The 22,244-nt window shown below is 40.6% G+C and overlaps 1 protein-coding gene across 3 annotated transcripts in view; it reads right to left on the bottom strand.

The window, feature by feature from the left end:
* Window positions 1-2,959: 2,959 nt before the first annotated feature.
* Window positions 2,960-22,244, bottom strand: part of eif4enif1 (eukaryotic translation initiation factor 4E nuclear import factor 1) — a 54,385-nt gene continuing 35,100 nt past the window's right edge. The window contains exons 9-18 of one of the 3 annotated variants that reach the window (XM_043716121.2): window positions 21,116-21,304; window positions 20,297-20,529; window positions 17,452-17,626; window positions 15,786-15,871; window positions 14,893-15,038; window positions 13,985-14,075; window positions 13,009-13,135; window positions 11,253-11,603; window positions 7,629-7,814; window positions 2,960-4,337 (exon numbers count right to left, since the gene is read on the bottom strand). In XM_043716121.2, the coding sequence (XP_043572056.1) occupies window positions 4,132-4,337; window positions 7,629-7,814; window positions 11,253-11,603; window positions 13,009-13,135; window positions 13,985-14,075; window positions 14,893-15,038; window positions 15,786-15,871; window positions 17,452-17,626; window positions 20,297-20,529; window positions 21,116-21,304 (1,790 nt within the window). In that variant the 3' untranslated portion in view covers window positions 2,960-4,131. Of the gene's footprint in view, window positions 4,338-4,685; window positions 6,696-7,628; window positions 7,815-11,252; window positions 11,604-13,008; window positions 13,136-13,984; window positions 14,076-14,892; window positions 15,039-15,785; window positions 15,872-17,451; window positions 17,627-20,296; window positions 20,530-21,115; window positions 21,305-22,244 lie in introns of those variants that run through there. The other 2 variants (XM_043716123.2, XM_088000205.1) reach the window with 2 other exon arrangements.

Here is a 22,244-nt window from a genome sequence, read left to right as displayed (position 1 = left end):
CCACATTCCTTGTTCCATGGTTCCATCATCTTAATATCCCTTCCTTACCTCAGTGATTCAAACCAGTCCAGCACCATCAGTATGTGCTCCCTTAACAACTCCCACATTTCTGTTGTGCATTTCCCAGAGAACATCTGTTCAATTTAAGAACCCCAGTACTTGCCCTCTCCCAATTAAATACTTTCCCATACCATCCTCTCCTATCCCTCTCCATGAGCAAAGGTCGTGGAGTTGTGATCACGATCAAAATGGTACCTGTAAAACTGGTAACAACTGCTTCAGTGATCCGTGTTTTGGAATTTAGAGTCCTAGAATCAGATGCACAGCACAGAAACAGACCCTTCAGTCCAACTCATCCAACCCAATCTAGTCCCACCTACCAGCATCCAGCCCATATCCCTCCCTATTCATATATCCATCCTGATGCCTTTTAAATTTTGCCATTGTACTAGCCTCCACCACTTCCTCTGGCAGCTCATTCCATACACATACCATCCTGTGATAAATAGTTGCCCCTTGGGTCTTTTTTTAAAATCATTCCCCTCCCCCTAAACCGATCCTCTCGAGATCTGGACTCCCCCACTCCAGGAAAAAGACTGTCTATTTATCCTATCCATGTCCCTCAATTTGGTAAACCTCGATAAGGTCACCCCTCTGCCTTTGAAGCTCCAGGGAAATCAGCCCCAGCGTGTTCAGCCTCTCACATAGCACAGGGTTGGGGGATTGGAGCTAAATTACCCATAGTATTATTAGGTGAAGGGGTAAATGTAGGGGAATGGTCGGTGTGGACTTGTTGGGCCAAAGGGCCTGTTTCCACACTGAGTAATCTAATCCTTGTAAATCTTTTCTGAACCCTTTCAAGTTTTACGTCTTCTTGGTAATAGCAAGGAGATCAGAATTGCACACAATATTCAACAGTGGCCTAACCAAAATGTCCTGTACAGCTACATGACCTCCCAATTCCTATACTCAATACTCTGACCAATAAAGGAAAACATGCCAAACACCTTCACTATCCTATCTACATGCAACTCCACTTTCAAGGAGCTATGAACCTGCACTCCCAAGGTCTCTTTGTTCAGCAACAGTCCCTAGGACCTTACCATTAAAAGGTGTGTATACATCCTGCTAAGATTTGCTTTCTTAAAATGCATCACCTCATTTATCGGAATTAAACTCGATCTTGATCAGATGAGCCAATGGGCTGAGAAGTGGCAGATCCAGTTGTATTGAGATAACCTTCTTAGCTGTCGACTACACCTCCAATTTTGGTGTCATCTGTAAACTTACTAACGAGACCTCTTATGCTCGCAACCAAATCATTTATGTAAATGACAAAGAATAGAGGGTCCAGCACTGATCCTTGTGGCACTCCACTGGTCACAGGCCTCCAGTCTGAAAAACAACCCTCCACCACAATCCTCTGTCTTCTACCTTTGAGCCAGTTCTGTATCCAAATGGCTAGTTCTCCCTGTATTCCATGAGATCTAACCTTGCTAACCAGTCTCCCGTGGGGAACCTTGTTGAATGCCTTACTGAAGTCCATATAGATTACATCTACCACTCTGCCCTCATCAATCCCCTTTATTACTTCAATAAATCAAGTTTGAGACATGATTTCCCATGCACAAAGCCATGTTGACTATTCCTCATCAGTCCTTGCCTTTCCAAATACATGTACATCCTGTCCCTCAGGATTCCCTCCAACAACTTGCCCACCACCGTCAGACTCACCAGTCTATAGTTCCCTGGCTTGTCCTTACCACCTTTCTTAAACAGTGGCACTACATTAGCCAACCTGCAGTCTTGTGGCACCTCATGTGACTACTGATGACAAATCTCAGCAAGAAGCCCAGCAATCATTTCCCTAGCTTCCCAGAGTTCTTGGGTACACCTGATCAGGTCCTGGGGATTTATCCACTTATGCATTAAGACATCCAGCGCTCTCTTCTGTAATCTGGACATTTTGCAAGATGTCACCATCTATTTCCCTACATTCTATATCTTCCATGTCCTTATCCACAATAAATACAGATGCAAAAATACTAATTTAGTATCTCCCTCATCCTGTGCTTCAAACAAAGGCCACCTTGCTGATCTTTGAGGGGCCCCTATTCTCTCCCTAGTTACGCTTTTGTCCCTAATGTATTTGTAAAAACCCTATGGATTCTCCTTAATTCTATTTGCCAAAAAGTTCTCACGTCCCCTTTTGGCCTTACTGATTTCCCTCAGAGTACAAAGGCAGTAGGAGTATACTTAAGGATTCACTATCATGTCAGGTACAGACAGATGCTTCCTTCTTTTTCTTAACCAAACTAAAGTTCTCCACTCGTTCAGCATTCCTATACCTACCAGCCTTTCCTTTCACCCTGACAGGAATATACTGTCTCTGGACAGATCTCATTTCTGAAGGCTTCCCATTTTCCACCCATCCCTTTACCTGCAAACATCTGCCCCCAATCAGCTTGAAAGTTCTTGCCTAATACCGTCAAAATTAACCTTTCTCCAATTTAGAAATTCAGCTTTTAGATCTGGTCTGTCCTTTTCCATCACTATTTTAAAACTAATAGAATTATGGTCACTGGCCCCAAAGTGCTCCCCTAGTGACACGTCAGTCACCTGCCCTGCCTTATTTCCCAAGAGTAGGTCAAGTTATGCACCTTCTCTAGTAGGTACATCCACAGACTGGATCAGAAAATTGTCTTGTACACACTTCACAAATTCCTCTCCATCTAAACCCTTAACACTATGGCAGTCCAAGTCTATTGTTTGGAAAGTTAAAATCTCCTACCATAACCACCATATTATTCTTACAGATAGTTGAGATCTCCTTATAAATTTGTTTTTCAAGTTCCCTCTGACTATTAGGGGGTCTATAATACAATCCCAATAAGTTTAATTCTAAGTTTAGTGCAGAATTTCTGGCATGCATCAATTTAAAGATTAAGACAAAAACATGGAGAGGTGAAATTTTATTTTCTTCATTTGTAAATCAATTTGTGCTTTCCCTTCCCTAAAACAGTAAATTCCAGAAAAGTCACAGGTCTTCTTTCTGAAGAGTACAAAGCAAATGTTCTTCAGTGTGATGAAAGGGTTCTACATCAAATTGGATAGGAAGGGCAAGGGGATACCATGGGACAAAAATGAAAGCATATCAGCCACAGAACAAAGGCACACAAAATAAAGGTATTTCAGTAAATGAGCACAAGAGAGGCAACAGTGTCCATACTGGTGCTGTGGGGTCTAGCACCCTCTACTGGCAAGCAACTGTCAGATTCCAGGGCCCTCAAAGAAAAAAGGTGGTAACTGCAACGACCCAACACTGTCCCTTTTGTGGGCATTAGGATCACGTGGGTAGAGTTGGGAAAGCTTCACACTGAAACAAAGAAGTTCCCAGCCCAGATTTAGGTTTAATCGCTGGTCTCACCTAGTTTCTCACACCAAAACAAAAAAAAAATACATAGTCTCTTTGCCTTTTCCTGCTTCCAGTATTAAAAGGAATTAGTATATACAAACACTCCCAGGTACAGTGACACCTGCTTAGTTCCTACCTACTGGTCACTACCAACAGACTTTAGGAACCACGTAGTGCATTGGAAATTAAAATTCCCACACAATCTTTCATGCTGCAAAAAGAAAAAAACTTACAAAATATATTTCAAAACTGGAACACAAGTGTCATTGCATTTGTCCTTCCAGCAGCATTTATATACAAAGTCAGCCACTGCAGATGCTTATGTACAGATGTAAGCAGTGTTATTTTACACAAGTTTCTGTACACAAGGGTCTATACAATTTTTATGGTGACTTATATGGTTTGTAAAATCCCCCAAAACCCTTTTTGGTTGCATTTTCACTGGAAAGTGAAGTGCTCACTGGGTTCTCTTAAAAGAGGTGTAATGCAGGCAATTGCCCCAAAGAACTTGCTGCCATGTTTCACTGGCACAGTTGAGTTATAACCCCAGGTGGCAGTGTTTAAGTAGTCATGTTCCTATGGTCAGTTAGGAAGTCAAAATAGGGACCAAGAAGAACACTGGGGCAACAAAAACAAAAACTTCAAGGACACCCTCATACTTGGACACCTGCAGGTACCTTCATAAAACTGTTGCACCAAATGTGTTACATGGCATACTATTGATGGAGCTCAAGTTCATCTACACTTATTACTTTGCTTGGCATAGATGGTAATGGTTGCTGAAGTACATCATTGCCAAACCACTTGGAAAGATTAACTGGAGATCCACTTCTATGATGCAGAGGTCTCAGGGTGGAAGTCTGTTGGTTCAGATGCAGGTGGGCTCCAGGGCCTTGGCCACCTGCACTGGGAGATTGCAGGACTGAAGTGAAAAAACAGAAGAGACTTTAAGTTTCATAAGTACTAGTTCAATAACATCCTAGAAATGGGATCATTTCACAAGCGAACTACATCCCCAGACATTCATATGCAGGTACTGAAGTATTTAACTTTTATAGCAGAGATATACTGTATGAGGTGGTGTATGAAGTGTTAAGCCATTATACCTCTTGTATAATGGCTTAACACTTTAGACATTACATACTTTAGGAGTACAGGGACAAAGTGGTCAAGTGGCAACTCAGCAAATTAAGTGGGGTGAGAAAGTGACTTCAAATTACTATCACCCGATTTTTCAGACAAGAGATTGACTGACTTCATGTTTTTGTAAAAAAAAAACATAAGTTAGATACCCCTGATGGTACTGGAGGAATTGCAGGAGAGAAAAAGTGACACTTAGCATTGCAAAGGAAATTTAACATTAAAAATTGAATGTCACTGATGCTTTTCACTCCCAAGCCCCAGAGCCCATTTCTCTTGGAAGGCTTGTACCATGGTGGTAAACACCCAAAGTTATCCTCCCACCACATCCAAGGTGAGGGGATCATTGAAAGGAGCATACCAAGAAATCAAATTCACACCTGCTGGCATTTATTTTAATTTAAACTTCAGTTAGTCTTGACAGCTGTTGTCTATTGCTTTGCAAAGGATCTTTCCAAACCCAATGATGACTCCAGCAATCCAAGAGTCAGGAAGCCCAGGTTCAAGTCCAAGATCCATCTCCTCTCGAAACAGTCGAAGAGATGTAGAGCATGGAAACAGACCCTTCAGTCTAACGTGTCCATGCCAACCAGCTATCCTAAAATTACTCTAGTCCCATATCCCTCTAAATCCTTCCTGTTCATATACCCATCCACATGCCTTTTAAATATTGTAATTGTACCAACCTCCACCACTTCCTCTGGCAGCCCATTCTACACATGCACCACCCTCTGCCTTTTAGGGCCCCTTTTATATCTCTACCATCTCACCCTAAACCTATGCCTTCTAGTTCTGGACTCTCCCACCCCTGCAAAGAGACTTGGCTATTCACCCTATCCATGCCCCTCATGATTTTATAAACCTTTAAATCCCTCAGCCTCTGACATTCCAGGGAAAACAGCCTCAGCCTATTCAGCTGCACCCTATAGCTCAATCTGTAGTAATATTTGAACGGTTGATTAGAAAGTTTGACACAGGTGGATTGCTGTTCTACAGAGACAGCTTGAATGGGTCACGATGCATCACTTGATTTGTACAGCAACCTTTTGGTCGTAGGTCTGGAATTTCAGAACTGGGAAGAGTTGTTTTTGTTTTTTTGGGAGATTGGGGGGTGAAAAAAAAGAGACAGACAAAAGAAAGAAAAAAGTTAGACAAATTTTTAAAATTCAAAAATCAGTTTTTTTTAAACTTGAGCTGCGTTTTCTTCCACTGAAATGTCAGTGGAAGAAAACAGCTCAATAAAAAAAAAATGATTTGAATTGACAATTCAAGTACTAACAAGCCATTGAGGGCAATTGGAAATAGCTAAGTATTAGCCTTACCAGCGACACCCAACTCCTAGGAATAAGGAAAAAATCTGATCAGTTCAGTTCCTGTCACAAACCAGTTTTAGTGGGTAAATGAGAACAATGGAATGGACTATCTTGACCAAAATATCCTTTGATTTAAATCTTGTTTGAACTCAAAATGAACTTGTGATCCCATACATGTCCCACTGACCTATCACAAATGCTGTCAACATCCACTGATTATAGTAAAATCCAACCAAGTTAGTTAGTTACTTTCTTCCAGGAAGAAAGTCCGATTTCCTTAACTGGTCTGGGCCTTACTGGTTTATTCAACACCTTCTGAAATGACCTAGTAAGCCACTCAGCTGGGGGCAACGAGGGATGAACAAAATCAATTATGCCCATGTCCCAAAAGAAACCCACTTGATTTGTACAGCAACCTTTTGGTCGTAGGTCTGGAATTTCATTGGGGAAATGGATCCCAAGATTTTTGAACACCCATTCTAATTCTTTTGCAGTAGGTGGTTGATTGGAATGCAAGGGGGTTTCCTTTGCATAGCTGTATATTAGATGTAGAAACAGAGGCCAACTTCAGTACGGAAACTCATGGTCAGTGTTCTTGAGAAGAGATATTTCTTAGTGATAAACTGGACCATCTTCTACCTTGCTTAAATTGGAGGTCCAAAGTTGTTCATACTCTGCCTGATTTCAGTCACCCAATATACCTACTTGAGACAGGGAGCTTGAGATTCATTTAAGAGTCCAATTCTTATTTTCAAAAAAAAAAATCACTCCAGAGCCTTACCTGTCCTGTCTCAATACCTCCAGCCACAGCCTCAGATCACTTCTGGCTGGAAGGGGAAACATCATCCAATGATCAGTGGCAAAGCAGCACTCACCCTCAAGAAAATTGCTCAAAGTTCAACATTGCATCATGCCTTCTCTGGCATGATTTTGGGTCTGGTGTCAATTCAAAAGCAATGTCTTGTATGCAACAGTAATGTCAGCAAATTCAGCACCAGAAAAAATTAAGGATATGAAGTGTTTTACATTAAATGTCCTTAAAACCAAGTGATTGCATTAGCAAGAAACTAATTCAAGGGCAAAAAATTAGCAGTAAATTCTAACCTTCATACACTTAAGACTCACCTGTAACTATACTTAAATGGGATTACTGAGTTTTAAAAGCCAGAAGCAGTTATTAAACCGATTTTCCATTCATTGTATTCAGAAGGTAGTAATGCCTTGACAGCACACTGGAGTCAATGAAGTCCAGAAGGTGCTGTCTGTATTTGCTCAACAGCTTTGAATTACTGACTCCTGATGCTGCAGGATGACAGTTGCTGGTTCAAATGAACCATGGCTTTTAATAGCTAAATGCTGACTGAGCAGATAATTTATTACTTGGGAAATGGCCAGTGCCACAGACAACTGCTGACACCCCAAAGGAATGCACCAGCCTGGAGAAGTGACCGTGTATACAGCTCAACTCATTTTGATTGCTACTGAATATGAAAATCAATTGTCAATTTCTTCACCCTCCCCACCAATCCTCCTCTGCAGTCCAAAGGAGTACCATTGCATTCCTATTACTACAAATATCTTAATCCTGCCAAACCACCTACCAGAGGTCCCAGAATGGAAACAAAAGCCATTCTAGAGACAAAACTCAAACATGGCCAAGAGGGAAACTCTCAAAAGTTTGTTTCAATTAAAAAAATTTGCAAAAAAAGTGCATATCCAGGAGGTTTGAAGCCTCAAGGTAAATGTGAAATACTCATTACCTTGTCTGATCATGGCCAGGTGCTGTAAAGGTGTTGCAGAAGCCTGAATTTGTGTCGTGGAGAGTGTAGCACGAGGATTTAGAAGAGGAAGACCACTTGTTGGAAGAGGGTAGAATGTCTGCCCAAGCAGGGTTGGAGGGAGGCTTTGCAAATGTGACAGATCCATGCCTGATGGAAACATACCTGCTGGGGAAGATGGAGAAGAAATAGTTTAAAAAGTTTCAGTCACTAGTAGAGTTACATTGAGTATAGTCTGGAGGGTTTACTGGAGATCTCTTGTAAAAATAAACAGCAACAAGCTGAATTTAGATAGTTACATACTGGCATTTAGGGTGAAGAGTTGATCTCTATCTTGATTTATAGAACATAGAAGAATACAGCGCAGTACAGGCCCTTTGGCCCTCGATGTTGCGCCGATCCAAGCCCACCTAACCTATACTAACCCACTATCCTCCATATACCTATCCAATGCCCGCTTAAATGCCCATAAAGAGGGAGAGTCCACCACTGCTCCTGGCAGGGCATTCCATGAACTCACGACTCGCTGAGTAAAGAACCTACCCCTAACATCTGTCCTATACCTACCACCCCTTAATTTAAAGCTATGCCCCCTCGTAAATAGCTGACTCCATACGTGGAAAAAGGTTCTCATGGTCAACCCTATCTAAACCCCTAATCATCTTGTACACCTCTATCAAGTCACCCCTAAACCTTCTTTTCTCCAATGAAAACAACCCCAAGTGCCTCAGCCTTTCCTCATACGATCTTCCTACCATACCAGGCAACATCCTGGTAAACCTCCTCTGCACCCGTTCCAGTGCCTCCACATCCTTCCTATAGTATGGCGACCAAAACTGCACACAATACTCCAGATGCAGCCGCACCAGATCTTATACAACTGCAACATGATCTCAGGACTCCGGAACTCAATTCCTCTACCAATAAAAGCCAGTACGCCATATGCCTTCTTCACCGCACTATTTACCTGGGTGGCAACTTTCAGAGATCTGTGTACATGGACACCAAGATCCCTCTGCCCATCCACACTACCAAGTATCCGACCATTAGACCAGTACCCCATCTTTTTGTTACTCTTACCAAAGTGAATCACCCTCACACTTACCTACATTGAACTCCATTTGCCACCTTTCTGCCCAGCTCTGCAACTTATCTATATCCCGCTGTAACCTGACATCCTTCCTCACTGTCTACAACTCCACCGACTTTCGTATCATCCGCAAACTTGCTCACCCAACCTTCTAGCCCCTCCTCCAGGTCATTTATAAAAATGACAAACAGCAAATGGTCCCAAAACAGATCCTTGCGGAACACCGCTAGTAACTGCACTCCAAGATGAACCTTTGCCATCAACTACTACCCTCTGTCTTCTTCCAGCCAGCCAATTCCTAATCCAAACCTCCAACTCCCCCTCAATGCCATACCTCCGTACTTTTTTGAATTTTTATGCAAGTTAAAAGTTTTGGAAAATGGAGATCAAAACTGACTGTCCAGCCTGTATCAGTTAGGTGCCTCAAAAAGAACTGGGAGCTGTCAGACAGCCGGTTTCATCACTAATTACAGCACTTGAAATTTGAGATGGGCACGATCTCTCACGCACAAAATTATACAAACATTTAGTGCTCTGCTCACAATGGCTCTTACTGACTCAGCTGGTTTCAAGTTTGATGAGCTGCACCCATGTCTTTTGCTGAAATTTAATTCCTTCCTTTAGGGTCTTGAAATGAGCACAGCCTAAAGCCAAAACTCAATATCAACCCTCCTCTCCTTATACAATTGGGGCCACAATAACTGTATCTTGTAGTTTGGAAGTCAGAAATTGTGACTGCAAGAACCATCTTTAACAACAAGGTCATTCAGCGCATTGAGTCTACACCAACTCTTCAAAGCAGTCAAGTCAATGCTACTGCCTCTTAATCTTGTGGCCTGAATTTTGGTCATTCACATACTAGTTAATTGGTGCTTCAAGGCAATTTCCTTTGGAAAATTTGATTCCACCTTCGTTAAGGAAATAGCTCCAAGTCATTGCTACACTGCTTGAACTCTAGCTTTTCCTTCATTTCAGTCTCTCTACAGAATTTCAAATGTGTTCAAGTTTCAAACCAATAGGAACAGATCTTAATTACTATTTTAATATGGCAATGTTCATAAAATCCTCCACTTCAAGGAAAGCCACCTCAGCTTTTCCAATTAACTTGCACCAAAACCCCACATCTGTGAAATTAGTAAGTTTCCTCTGCACCCTCAAGGATACTTACATTCTTAAAGTGAAGTGTGGTGAACAGCACTGGACACAATTAAAACTGTGCCAGAGCTAGAAAAGGTTAAATCGATGTTTCAGGCACTCTCGTTCCTGATGAAGGGCCTTTGCCAGAAACATCAAATTTTCTTCCTCCTCAGATGCTGCCTGACACCTGCTGTGCTTTTCCAACACCACACTCTAATCTCCAGCATCTGCAGTACTCACTTTCACCTTAAAAAGGTTCAGCACAGCTTCCTGCTTTTACACTCACTCAAGATCACTTATGCTTCGTCACCAACTGTCCTACCACTTTCAAAGAGATTGGTCCTGGACACTTTACCATGGTCATCAAATCAAGTTACCCCTCCCCCTTCTGCTGTAAAAAGAGTTACTAATTTTATCTTCCACTTATTTGCACATCCTTATAGCTTCAGGTAGTCCAGATCATACTCACCGCTTCCTTGTCCAACACTAAAATTATAGTGTAAAAATACACATTGAGGCCCACAAAAAAAAGTGACTCACTTGTCATAATACATTTGGACAGATTCTTCTACCCCATGAACCTCAAGTGTTAACCAAACAAGTCTTCGTTGTCAGCTGCCTGAAAATCCACAAACTTTCAAAACAGTCACCAAAAAGAAATGCACCCATCAGCTACCTTTTAAATTCATGGCTCACTAAATCTCTAAGAAACCCTGATGGTTTCCAAAACTACACTCACTGAATGGCTTGTACCTGGCAGGATAGCCTGCAATGCACTTGCTTAAAGTGGTAGCGTGCCTGCCAGCCAGCCTGCCCTTCAACCCCAGATGCAATCTTTACTGTTGCTCCACACAATACTTAATCACTAACTGACTAGCAGTTCAGGAAGCCCAACTTAGTCCTTTGAGAATACTGGGCTATGGGGCAGCTGGTGGAATTCAAACCAACTGAAAAAAGGTGAATGATAGCCAGTCTCCATAATGGCAACCATGAAACAGACCATTAAAAACTAACTCAAAATTGACATGCACAAACCTCCAACCAACAGCAGTGAATGACTGAATTGGCCTCAAAACAGTCGAATGAGCCCGGCAAATTAGGATTGATAAAAATTCTAGATTAAAAAAAGGAACAGTGAATGTTGGGAATCAAACAAAAGCAGAAATTGCACAGTTTTAAAGAGATGGATTCTAAAGTTTGTATAAGACATGCGCCCAACTCTTGCTTTATGCAGTGAGTGAAAACTTCAAGAGTACAGTTTTTTCTCATCTCTGGTGTCCTGGTCAATGGTGGATCCTCTCATTGAACTCAAGTTTAGAAAATAGGATTACATGTCCCTAATTCTAGTCCAAGATTAAGATACTGAATTGCTCACTCACCTGTATGTAGAAGTGCTGGATGTAACTGTTGTGGTGACACTCCTTGTGCCAGCATCCTCTGAACTACACTTGGTGGTAAGTGAGGAGGAGACTGGCGCACAAGTGGAACATGTGACATAATGGGCACAGGACAAATAGGTCGCGGGAAAGGGGATCCAGGAACTGGAGAAGCTCGAGTAGGAGGAGTTTTCCTTCCTGTGGATCTAGGCCTGTAGTCTTGGTCTTTGGTAAAACGCATCTGGTTTAATTGGGGAGTTGTACAAGCTGATCTGTGATAAGTCGATCTTGTTCCTCCAATAGGGGATGTCCCTCTGTCCGTGTTTTCCAATGGAGAGCCAGGAGACAGATGATCTGCAGGAGCCAGTGCAGTATTAAAACATTAGGCCCACAATGCTCAAAATTATGCTCCATCAAGAACTGATCTACCGTTTGGCTTTTATGGGGGGGGGGGGGGGGGGGGGGGGTGAAGAAGAAGAGAGGTTTGCAAGAGTATGTGGAAATTTTGTACACCCAAAATGGTGTGAAGCCCGAGGATTGACTGCATCTTCTGCACGCCAGCATAAAATCAGTACAGAAAAAAAAGTTAGATTAAGGGCCATTAGGGGAATCAGGTGGAAGCTTCAGTACTTTGATGGGAGAGGAGTTTGCCAAAACAGTTGGTAGAAGTTGAGATAACAGAAGGATGATTCCAGAAGCAGCTATGCGGAGAACAAATAAATCAGTGGTCTGGATATCTTGATTCACCAGTTCTTACGGAGGAAGTATGAGTGAAGCTAGGAGGATGGCTTGCCACAGTCTATTTTTCATCAGTTATTAGAGAAATGCAAGAAGGGCAGCAAAAACATGTCACCCTCTTGAAAAAAAAATAAAGGAAATGGACATTTCTGGTAACAGGCTAGCCAATTAATCTGAAAGCTTATCCTGGTGAAAGTTAGGAGGTCAAATGAATTTATAAGACATTGCTAGGTAAATCTTTTATTCACTCAGTTGAACTTTATCAAGTCTTAGAAAGTGGAAGTAAAAGTGATACCTGTTGTTCAGGTCAAAAGGTTCGAGATTGAGACAGATTTGTAAGCAATAAAAAAGGAATCAAAGTGCTGGGGAAGAGGCAGGGAATTAGTATTTAAGGTTCAGTTTAGCTACAAGTTTATTGAATAGTGGAGCAGACTCAAATGGGCCGAAAAAAGGTTCATTTTTACTCTGGTTTCTACATGGTCTGATTGTCCCTTAAAACAAGCCAAATGGACCAGGAGATTTAGTGTCAAAATTAATTAAAAATGGCAACAAGGTTACGAAATAATTTGTAGCAATTGGCAGGCAATGTTTCTTAAATGTGTAGGCTAGGAATATTAGAACATTTCAACATTTGCCAATGATACCAAATGAAGGAACAGTGGTAACATCAAACGGTAATCAAGGAGACCCAGACTAATGCTTCACAGACACTTGCAAATCCCATCACAACTGGTGGATTTTAAATTTAGACTTAAGCATGTTTGAGATAGCAAACACGAATTGAAGTAAATCAGTTGTATATTTTAGAAGCTGGACCACTGCACTAGTAAATGACAGCTATGAGATGGCCAAACAGATAGTGCTGGCTCTGTACAGAACGGAGATTGGTAACTGGCTATATCCTTCACCTAAACCTATGAGGAAAGAATCCTCCTGGAGTCTACATTAGCTGGTCTGCCCCAACTGAGGGACAGGATGAATGACTAGTAATAAAAGCTAATGCGTTAAGACCATCTAATACCTTCTATCAGAAGGTGCCCATCCTCTGTACAGTCTTTCACAGGACGATTCTCTTTTCCATCTTTGCTCTTGTCTTTGCTTTCAAACATCTTCCGAATTACTGAGGTAGGGGTGAACGATGGAGAAAGCTTATTTGGGAAGGAGAAAAAAAAAAAGAATGAAAAATCTGTAGAAATAAAATTACATGGCTATAATCATTAGGAGGCTATTCAACCCTGCATTCCCAGCTATCCTGATAACATTTTACCTCATTTGATCAAAAAAGAATCTACCTCAAAACTGTTCAACTGTTACTAGAAAAGGTGACATTTGTTTGAAGAAAAAAAAAAGGTATAAACTCTGGATCTACAGTCTCCAAGACAGGTAGTTTCCTAGTCCAACCTGTCAATACCACTAAGGATCATGGAGTGGGTATACACGGGAAAAGGATAGATTAACCATTGTAGCAGCTTGTGGCAATTTGTGCCAACTGGTCACCTCAGACACTGCCACACCAACTGATTTGCCATCCTTTGGGGGTTTTGCCAGACTAAGTCAGAGGAGAGGGTAGAAATGTTTTGCAAAAATCTTGTGTGTTGGTTCATTAACAGACTAACTTCAGGCCTTCTCTGCTTGCCTTAGATGTTGTCCTGCACAACATATTTTGGTAGGGGAGAGATAGAAGCACCCAACATGACCCTTGGCAACAAGCTTTCACAGCACATCTGGGTCCTTGATCTAATGAACTTATGTAGTCACAAGCCACAAACATAGATCACATGTAGGGCACAGCTACAGATCATTTGATTTGGTGCTAATTTAACGGAACATGCAAAATGAATATTAGTCCTAATTCCACATCTACTTTGGTCATTTTTACCCAGGGGCTTGAGATTGTGTAACCTTGCGTCAATGATCCTTCATGTTCAATCCAATTAGAAATAACTTTTCATCCAGTCTACAAATGCATCCAAAAAAGGTCCTGAATAAATTCTTACCATGTTTGTAAATGAGGAAACTTGCGATGGTGATGCTGCATTGAGTCGGTGTTGACTGGCTGGCCCAGGTGATCTACTAATTCGTTGCTGCCTAAAACCAGGATACATGCAATTACACAATGACCCAAAACTAGATGCTGAAAGTGTTGCTGTACTCTAGCCTAGAGACAACTAAATCAAACACTCTGACAACAGGCATTTATCTTGCTCTCAAAAGGCAGCTCAAAATGAATAGTGTAAGATTAGATTACTTAGTGTGGAAGCAGGCCCTTCGGCCCAACAAGTCCACGCCAACCCACCAAAGCGTAACCCACAAACCCATTCCCCTATACCTAACACTATGGGCAATTTAGCATGGCCAATTCACCTACCCTGTACATTTGTTTTGGATTGTGGGAGGAAACCGGAGCACCCGGTGGAAACCCACGCAGACATGGGGAGAACGTGCAAACTCCACACAGTCGCCTGAGGTGGGAATTGAACCCGGGTCTCTGGCACGGTGAGGCAGCAGTGCTAACCACTGTGCCATCTTACAGATGAGCAGAAGCTTTTAAAAAAAGGACCAAATGGTCTCAAGATGCTCCTAGTTTATACTTCCATATGTAAAAGCTTCTGTAATACAATTGCTATTAAAGGCAGTAACACTTAGATCAACATCGCGAAAGGAACTAGTCACCTTTTGCAGACTACATTGGTTTCAAACAGCTAGCAAGTAATGCTATAAGTGGTCTCTTTTGAGCAATATTTAAAAGCAATTGCAAATTTAAGCTCCATGAAACTGGTGTGGTATGACAAACAATACTGACTCAAACATCAACCCTCAAATAACCCTTCATTAGTTGGAGAATAGCAATTAATCTATTACTTTACCCATGATAACAGACAGGTGTTACTTTGGAATTCCATACCTGACCCTATAGCCATCCCTGTGATCATGATGCATCTTCCCATATCCAGGTTGGTAAACATCTCCACCTGGCATGTGCAAATCTTGTGCAAAGGGAAGGCCTTCCATGGCACCTTGTCGCATATCCAGTTGGGATGGACTAACAGCCTAGGAGTATAAAAGCTAGTTCAGTTTTAAAGTTCATGGCAAGCACTGAATGCCAAAAGCTGGAACACTCGACGATTTAAAAATGGAAGAGTTCAATATTTGACTGGTTACAATGACCAAAAGGTACATTTGTAAATTACAGACGCACAGTTCTGAAATTTGCAAACTTCAAAAAAAAAATGCCAAGGTGGTCTCAACTCAAAATGCAAAATTTGAAAATCAATTATAGCATTTGATGGATGTAGAATCAATATTTGATCTTGAGAGAATTGGCAGCATAAATTTGATCTGATCAAAAAAGGGGTTTAAAAAGTTTGTAAACAGGATCGGATCGGAGTCACCTCCTAGCTAGTGAGGCTCAGTTGCCTGCTGTATTAATTTGACATTTGGTCTCCGAAACAAGATTAAAAATTCAAGAGTAAACCTAGAAATTCAAACATTCATCAGTATAGAATAAGTTTAAAAAAGGAATAGAGACCAAAACAGTCCAAGCAGCATCCTGGTAAGCCTTCTTTGTACCCTCTCCAAAGCCTCCATCTTTCCTAGAAGTAGGACACCCAGAACAGGACACAATATTCCAAGCGTGGTCTCACCAGGGGCCTGTAGAACTGTAGGAAAACCTCGCGGCTCTTAAACTCAAAAGACCCCGACATTAAATGTTATGTTACCATTTTGAAGTGATCAGTTTCTTCAGAGGGAATAAAGCAAATTATTACCAAAATCAGATGGAATTCAAATTCCAAGTACCTGTGGAGCTGGAATAGGTGAAATGTTTTTGGGCAAAGGTAATCCTTGGAAGTGATCACGGAGGTGGGGAGCATTTGGAGCATAACCTGCAAAAGAAAAAAGGAAAAAAGTTGGAAGGACAATATATACATACACACACATTTCTGACCTATTAGATTCACAACAAGAGAGAAAAAAAAAGTAGTTAGGTCTCAAATGGCTACTAGTCTGAAAATATTTTCAATGGAGAGAAAAAAAAAAGGACCTTGATCAAAGATGAAATGAGAAATGACATTATTAGTCAGCCCTTCCAGTTTACTGTCATGCATCTTTTTTGGGCAATTTCATGAAACTTCCATTAGAAGTATTACAATCAGCAAACTTCTGTAAAACAATTCAGTGGATTTGATCTCGCAAAAAGATTTATTAGCTGATGCAAAGTAAATGGAGGGTATCAAACAGCTGAATAAAGCTGATTGCCTTAAAATATTTCTTTGAAACAAAAAAAAAAAAAGGGAAGGCATGTTGAATTTGAAGGACAAACTTTTAGAAAGAGTTCACGAAGCTGCTAGGTAACATCAATGCTGGTTTAATAAAAAAAAAACATTTGAATAGAAGCTTATTGCAGCACAGGAATGAAAACAAATCCACTCAAAATTAAGCTATTGGTTTAAAGCCCCAACTGAAGTTGTAAAATCAATGGTCCAAGGAAAACAAGTTATCCTAGTCAAATATCTAAAATTCCTTACCACCAGAAACTACAAAATGGTGGTTCAGCTGGAAGTGAATAATGCTTTCCTAATGCTACTTGTCAGTCAACAAATCTGACCCTCTGTAGAGCTTTGTTTTTTGCATGCTTGGCAGTGGGATGGTTGAATGAAGGAATACCTTTTGCATTAGTGGGTAGTTAAATATTGTCATATTGCCAGTCTAAGTGGAGCCAATACTTAAGACAAGATTTCCTTAAGTCAGGGTGAGAACCCCAGTTGGGGTTGCATGTTCAGAGACAGCAATGGCAGACATCAACTCCCCCTGCTCCCACCACTCTTGAAATGGTTGGCTCATGAAAAAGCACGAATGTGAGCTTCTGATGTTGTTTCAGGGAAGAAGCCAAATCCCACTTAATCAGGCAATAGCCAGGGGGTTGAACTGAACAGCTTAGCTTGCTTACTTGAGGGGTCTTATTTTGATTGCTAAATGCAATAAAGTTGAAATTATTGTTTCAACACTAGAGACTCAAGTAGCTGAATTAAAAAAGCTAACTTGGTGGAGATTTATCCACACTGATACACAGAAATTAACAGTTGTTTTGCCACAGGTCCAAGCAATTAGTAGGTACTGTAACTGTCGAGTGAGGAAAGCCTCAAGTTCACTGTACAGCTAAGTATCGACTGCAATAGAAATCAACTTGTTGCTGAATCTGACTTGGTTTAAAACCCTTCACTTTAGCAACACTTAAGCCCCACAAATCAACTTTGGCTATAGGTGTTATTTTCATATTTAAACATCCCTTACCTACTTTTAAACTTTAGGTAATTTTGGCTTCATTTAAATATTTCATAATTCTATTCAAATTCTCAATTGACTTTAATACTCGACTGTTACAGACAGTATTTATATTACTCTTGGAAATATTTAACAAGATATTGCAAAAAATCAGAATTTGGAGTGGAGGCTCTGCACTCACCAACTGGTGACTTGACCCTGAAGAATTCTGATGGGGATGGTTGCTGGAATGTTGGTATTGGAGAGGAATGGCCTCGCTGATTTAGTGACGTTGATGTCGAATGATTCTGGTTGCCAAGCAGGTCACCTAAAATATCTGGTGATGGAGGCCCCATTACATGGGGTGGTAGAATCTCCTGTATAAAAATTTCAAAATTTGATCCAAGCACATGAGCACAAAGCCTAACCAGAGGAAGAATGGGCCACAGACCATTTCCAACAGAAAGACAGATGACTTGCAGAACAAAGTGGAAGGTCGTATTTGCTTCCTGATAAACACTATCTCAAGCTCATGTGAACTTAGGCAATGGTGAATGACTTCAGAACTGTGTAGTACAAATTCAGCACTGTAAGCAGTAATTAAAATGTGGAACAAGTTGAGATTCAAATACCAAGTTACTTACAAATGGAGAGCAACTGCTGACAAAACAAATTCAGAACTAGCAAGTGATACCAGTGGTGATTATTTGTAATTTAGAAGCTAGCCATATCCAAAACTGCATGATCCGAGGTCTACTCCCCTTTTGTCATACTTCAGCATTTAAAAAAGTAGTGGCTAAATTGTTTGGATGACATTCTAGTACTAAGCTATTTTATTTCCCTATTACTTTCACACTTAACTGAAAATACCTTTATTACAATTAACAACTTGCTGATCAGATAGAAAAGGTGTTGCTCATTGACTTCAACACAAGTGGAACATGCAAGAGGTAAAGCACAACACCTTCCAGTTCAGTTGCCTGGGTTTTAAGTATAAACAAATTTGGATTGAATGCCTGCTGGATGCAAGGATCACATGGTAAACCTGGGACAAACTGCTTCACAACACATCTAAAATGCACGGTAGCCAAAAAGAGAACAAAGACTGATGATCCAAAATTACAGAACAAAGCTGTAAAAGCTCAATCAAATATTCCTATATTTGTGCACTATGTTGAACATAAAAAATTTAAGTCACCTCTAATTGAGTGCCTTTAAAGTTGTGCATTGATCTCAGCTGTATATGATATAGCTGACAGTATATATCTCAAGTAAAATTGCTGCACTTCTCCCACTGCCTTGGTGAGAAATAGCCTAGCAAAAAATCAGCAAGAACTAAAAGTCAGAGCTGCACCAGAATGTAAACTTCTCCCACAAAAGCTGCAAGATGACTTTGCTTGCGTATCACACTTTAGACAAAAAAAGTGCAAGAACTAGAAGGCATTGGAAACATGCCCCATAAACAGTCAAATGTGCATATATACTCCACAACAACTTAAAACGGAGGAAGAGGCAGCAGGGAAGTGGTGGGACTGGTCAATGTACTTGCAGGGAGCTGACACGGCCTCACTAAACTGAATGGCCCCATCACCATGGGTAATTTCAACCAAGCTACCCCCAATGCTAAACCAGAAATTTCTCAAAGAGTATTCAGATAAAACATAGGATAGTGGTCAAGCAGTCCTGCTGCAGACAGACAAAGCCAAAATGTGTAACTAAAGATTCAAAAATCTAATTAGATTAATTTTTAAAAAAGGATAAGTACATGAATTGAAAAAGATTTGGAGGGATACTGGCCAGAAGCAGGCAGGTGGGACTAGTTTAGTTTGACATTATGTTCATCATGGACTAGTTGGACTGAGGATCTGTTTTCATGCTGTATGATTACGACATTTCATGGTAGGCTGTCATTCAAGTGTTGGTACCAAGCCAGAGAAGTGCTACAGGGCCTACAATGGTTGACCAGGTCAAAAGATAGTAGGGATAGTGGGATGTTAATATGGCTTACAATGGAAACTGTCTACTAAGCCAGCTAAGATGTAAAAACAGATCAAAAAGATATGGAGTTGAGCACTTCAGCAAGATGAAGTTTTTCTACACAACAGCCTGACAAGGTATGGTAAAGCAGAAAGAACGAGGGTGAAGGACCAGGATAAGAGGTATAAGGAAACCTGAGCCAGTGAAGAAATGAGATTCGGCCTGGAAAGCAGACTAAAACAAGCAGCAAGGACTGTATCAAAATGCCCACCCCAGAGTCAAACAAGTTGTGCTGAGGTTTGCTGAAACAAATGCCATGAGCAAGTCAAAGCAAATTAGTACTGAAGTGCAAAATAAAAAAAAAGTGGCACTATTGTCAATTAACCTCAGCTACAACCAGATTGTCAACATCTGCACTTCAAATACCAATTTTGCGTCCTTCAATACATGCTACATGAAGTTATGGTATCCAGACTGCTAAATTTAAAAATATATATGGAATTAGGTCAAAAAGTGACAAGTTAGCAATGAAATCCACTGGAGGTCTGTGAACTGCAGAAAGAACACCCGCATGTACAAGGTGAGAAGCTTAACAGTTGCTCTCGAGTTTGTAACTACACTGTCATTTCAAAAAGACACTATTTTGAACTACATGCTCAAAAACAACTTCAATAAATAAACTCTCATCTAGGCCAAAGGGAGAACTTTGTGGAAGTCTCCACATTACATGGTCAATCAAGCTTGCAATTCAACTAAGTTTTGAAGCCTTTTGTGCACAAGTTGACGCGACCAGACATAATAGCTGCTCAAATATTGAATAACCAAAGGCTGCAAATAAAGAAAATCAAGTCTTTCGTATGCTTTACTAGAGGATGCCAGAGTGTTGAATAAAGCTAACTGATGGCCCAAAACGATTGAGGCTGCATGTTCACAAAATCTCAACCATTAGACTCTGCTCAATTCTCGTAATGACTATTACCTATTATGCCCATCACTATGATGAAATGGTCAAGCCACGACATTAAAAATAAAAAGTCAAAATGAAAATTTGCAGTCAACCATCTACTTACAGGAGGTTTTGGTTGTGAAGGCAGAGTTCCACTTGCCTTCATAGTGTTAACCAATTTATTGAAAGCAGTCATGTCCATATCTCTTTGAGCTGGCTTGGAACCTGAAGAGGAGGTCAAAGTCTGTTCCAGATGTTCAACCATAAATGGAGTGGCAAGTTTCCTTTCTGGTTCCACTTTGAGACCCTTCAGACCTGCCTCCACTTCTTCCACAGACAACACCACTCCAGTCTGTGCTGTAAAGCAGATGACAGTTTCAGAAAACTGATTGTTTAAAGCACTGACAAAATCAATGCTTGGGGAGTTAGAAATAGAGATACAAGTGATACAAGGAACCATGCATTTTCAAATTTAAAATGTGCAAACTGACATGTTCATGTATTTCACATGGTATTAGTCCAAGCTGCAACTTTCACAATAGACAACTGATATTTACATCACAAGTTCAGATACAGAAGCTTTTGACTGAGTCAAACAGTTAAGTGAACATTTGCTTTGTCATGCTAACAACTGGAAGTTTGGAATTCAAGATTCACAGAAAGCAGCCCCACATTTCATAAAAAGATTTGAAAAGCACAGGTTCAGCATGATCACATAACCACTGAAGTGCTGTGTTGGCAAAAAAAAAAAAACAGCCAAATTAAGACTCAGGATTTAAAAAAAAAAGTCTTTTAGGATGCCATGAAGAAATCCAACAAGTCATCTTAGAAAGTATGTTTTGGAAGATGTGGTTGGAAACACATTCAAAACAACAGAAAAGAAACTGGATCATTTCAGACTTTAAAGTGATGTTCTGACTCAAAGATAAAAATAGATACATACAACTCTCCTTCAGCTTCTCCTTATTGGCAGAGAGATTGGACAGCAGTGGTTTCACATCCACATTCGCTTTTCGTAGAATCTCTAGAATATCAACCTTTTTATTAACATCCTTGTTATCTTCTCTTGATTGAATAGGAGCAAAGTAGTTACCAAGTTGTGAAACAGGTGTTGGGATCCTCTGTTCCAGACCTGTCCAAAGCAAAAATAAAGCTTAAGGTTCTTTGCAATGATAAAAGGTTCAGCTATCAAGACCTAGTCAGAATGCAAACAATGTGACAAATTACATTTTGGATATGTATGCAATCAGCCATGAAGCTAATTAGAAATTCAAGGATCAATGATTGCAAATGCTGGTGACAATGCTGCTAGTGTGGGTCAAGGGAGAGGGCAGGACTGAAGGCAGATCTACGAAGCTCTTCTCTTCCATTTTATGTAGTTGCAAGCAATAGTTTATGTAAGCAAAATGCCATTTTCTTGGGTGCAGCCAGGTACATAAGCCTCCAATGTACTTAATCCACTCAGTTTTAACCTACACATTGGTGACCAAAGTCAGTCATGCCTATGCCAATTATATCACATCAACACTGCAGGACTAGAGGTTCTATAACTTTAGTGCCAATTACCTAGTCATGGGAAGCAACATTTCAGAAATACCTAACTGGATGGAAAGTCCTGGTTAAAAAGTTATGTAAATTGATGTTCATTTAAACCAAAATTTTTTGATTGAGCCTTGAACAAGCTTCACTGTGTTGTGGAAGAGCATGTGAAACAGCAACAAGCCTCTTGAAATAAATTTCTTTTCACTAATCTAAATGAGAGGCCTCATTTTTAAATTGTTTCACCTGTTATGGTGGTGGGTAGTAGTGGTGGTGGAGGGATAGGGAGTCTCGGCATTCAACTTGCCTCGCCCGCTTGGGATCTGTTTTAGGAAGATCATTTCATTCCAATACTCCTTACAATTGGAGAGACTATATTTGCAAATTCCATTTTCATGCAATAAGGCTGAATGCTAACTTGAATTTATCCTGGACTTTATTTCCTAACCAGCTTCACATCAGAAACTTCAGCTCCAACACAACCTGTCTTTTCAAAGTCATGATGAACAAGAGTTGATGCCCCAGCACTGATA

Source organism: Chiloscyllium plagiosum, unplaced genomic scaffold (genome assembly GCF_037043375.1).
Source record: "Chiloscyllium plagiosum isolate Xiang-an unplaced genomic scaffold, Cpla_swu_hap1 HiC_scaffold_24, whole genome shotgun sequence".
Taxonomy (NCBI): Eukaryota; Metazoa; Chordata; class Chondrichthyes; order Orectolobiformes; family Hemiscylliidae; genus Chiloscyllium; species Chiloscyllium plagiosum.
The sequence above is the reverse complement of the archived record's forward strand: the minus strand, read 5'-3'. Positions and strand labels throughout refer to the sequence as shown.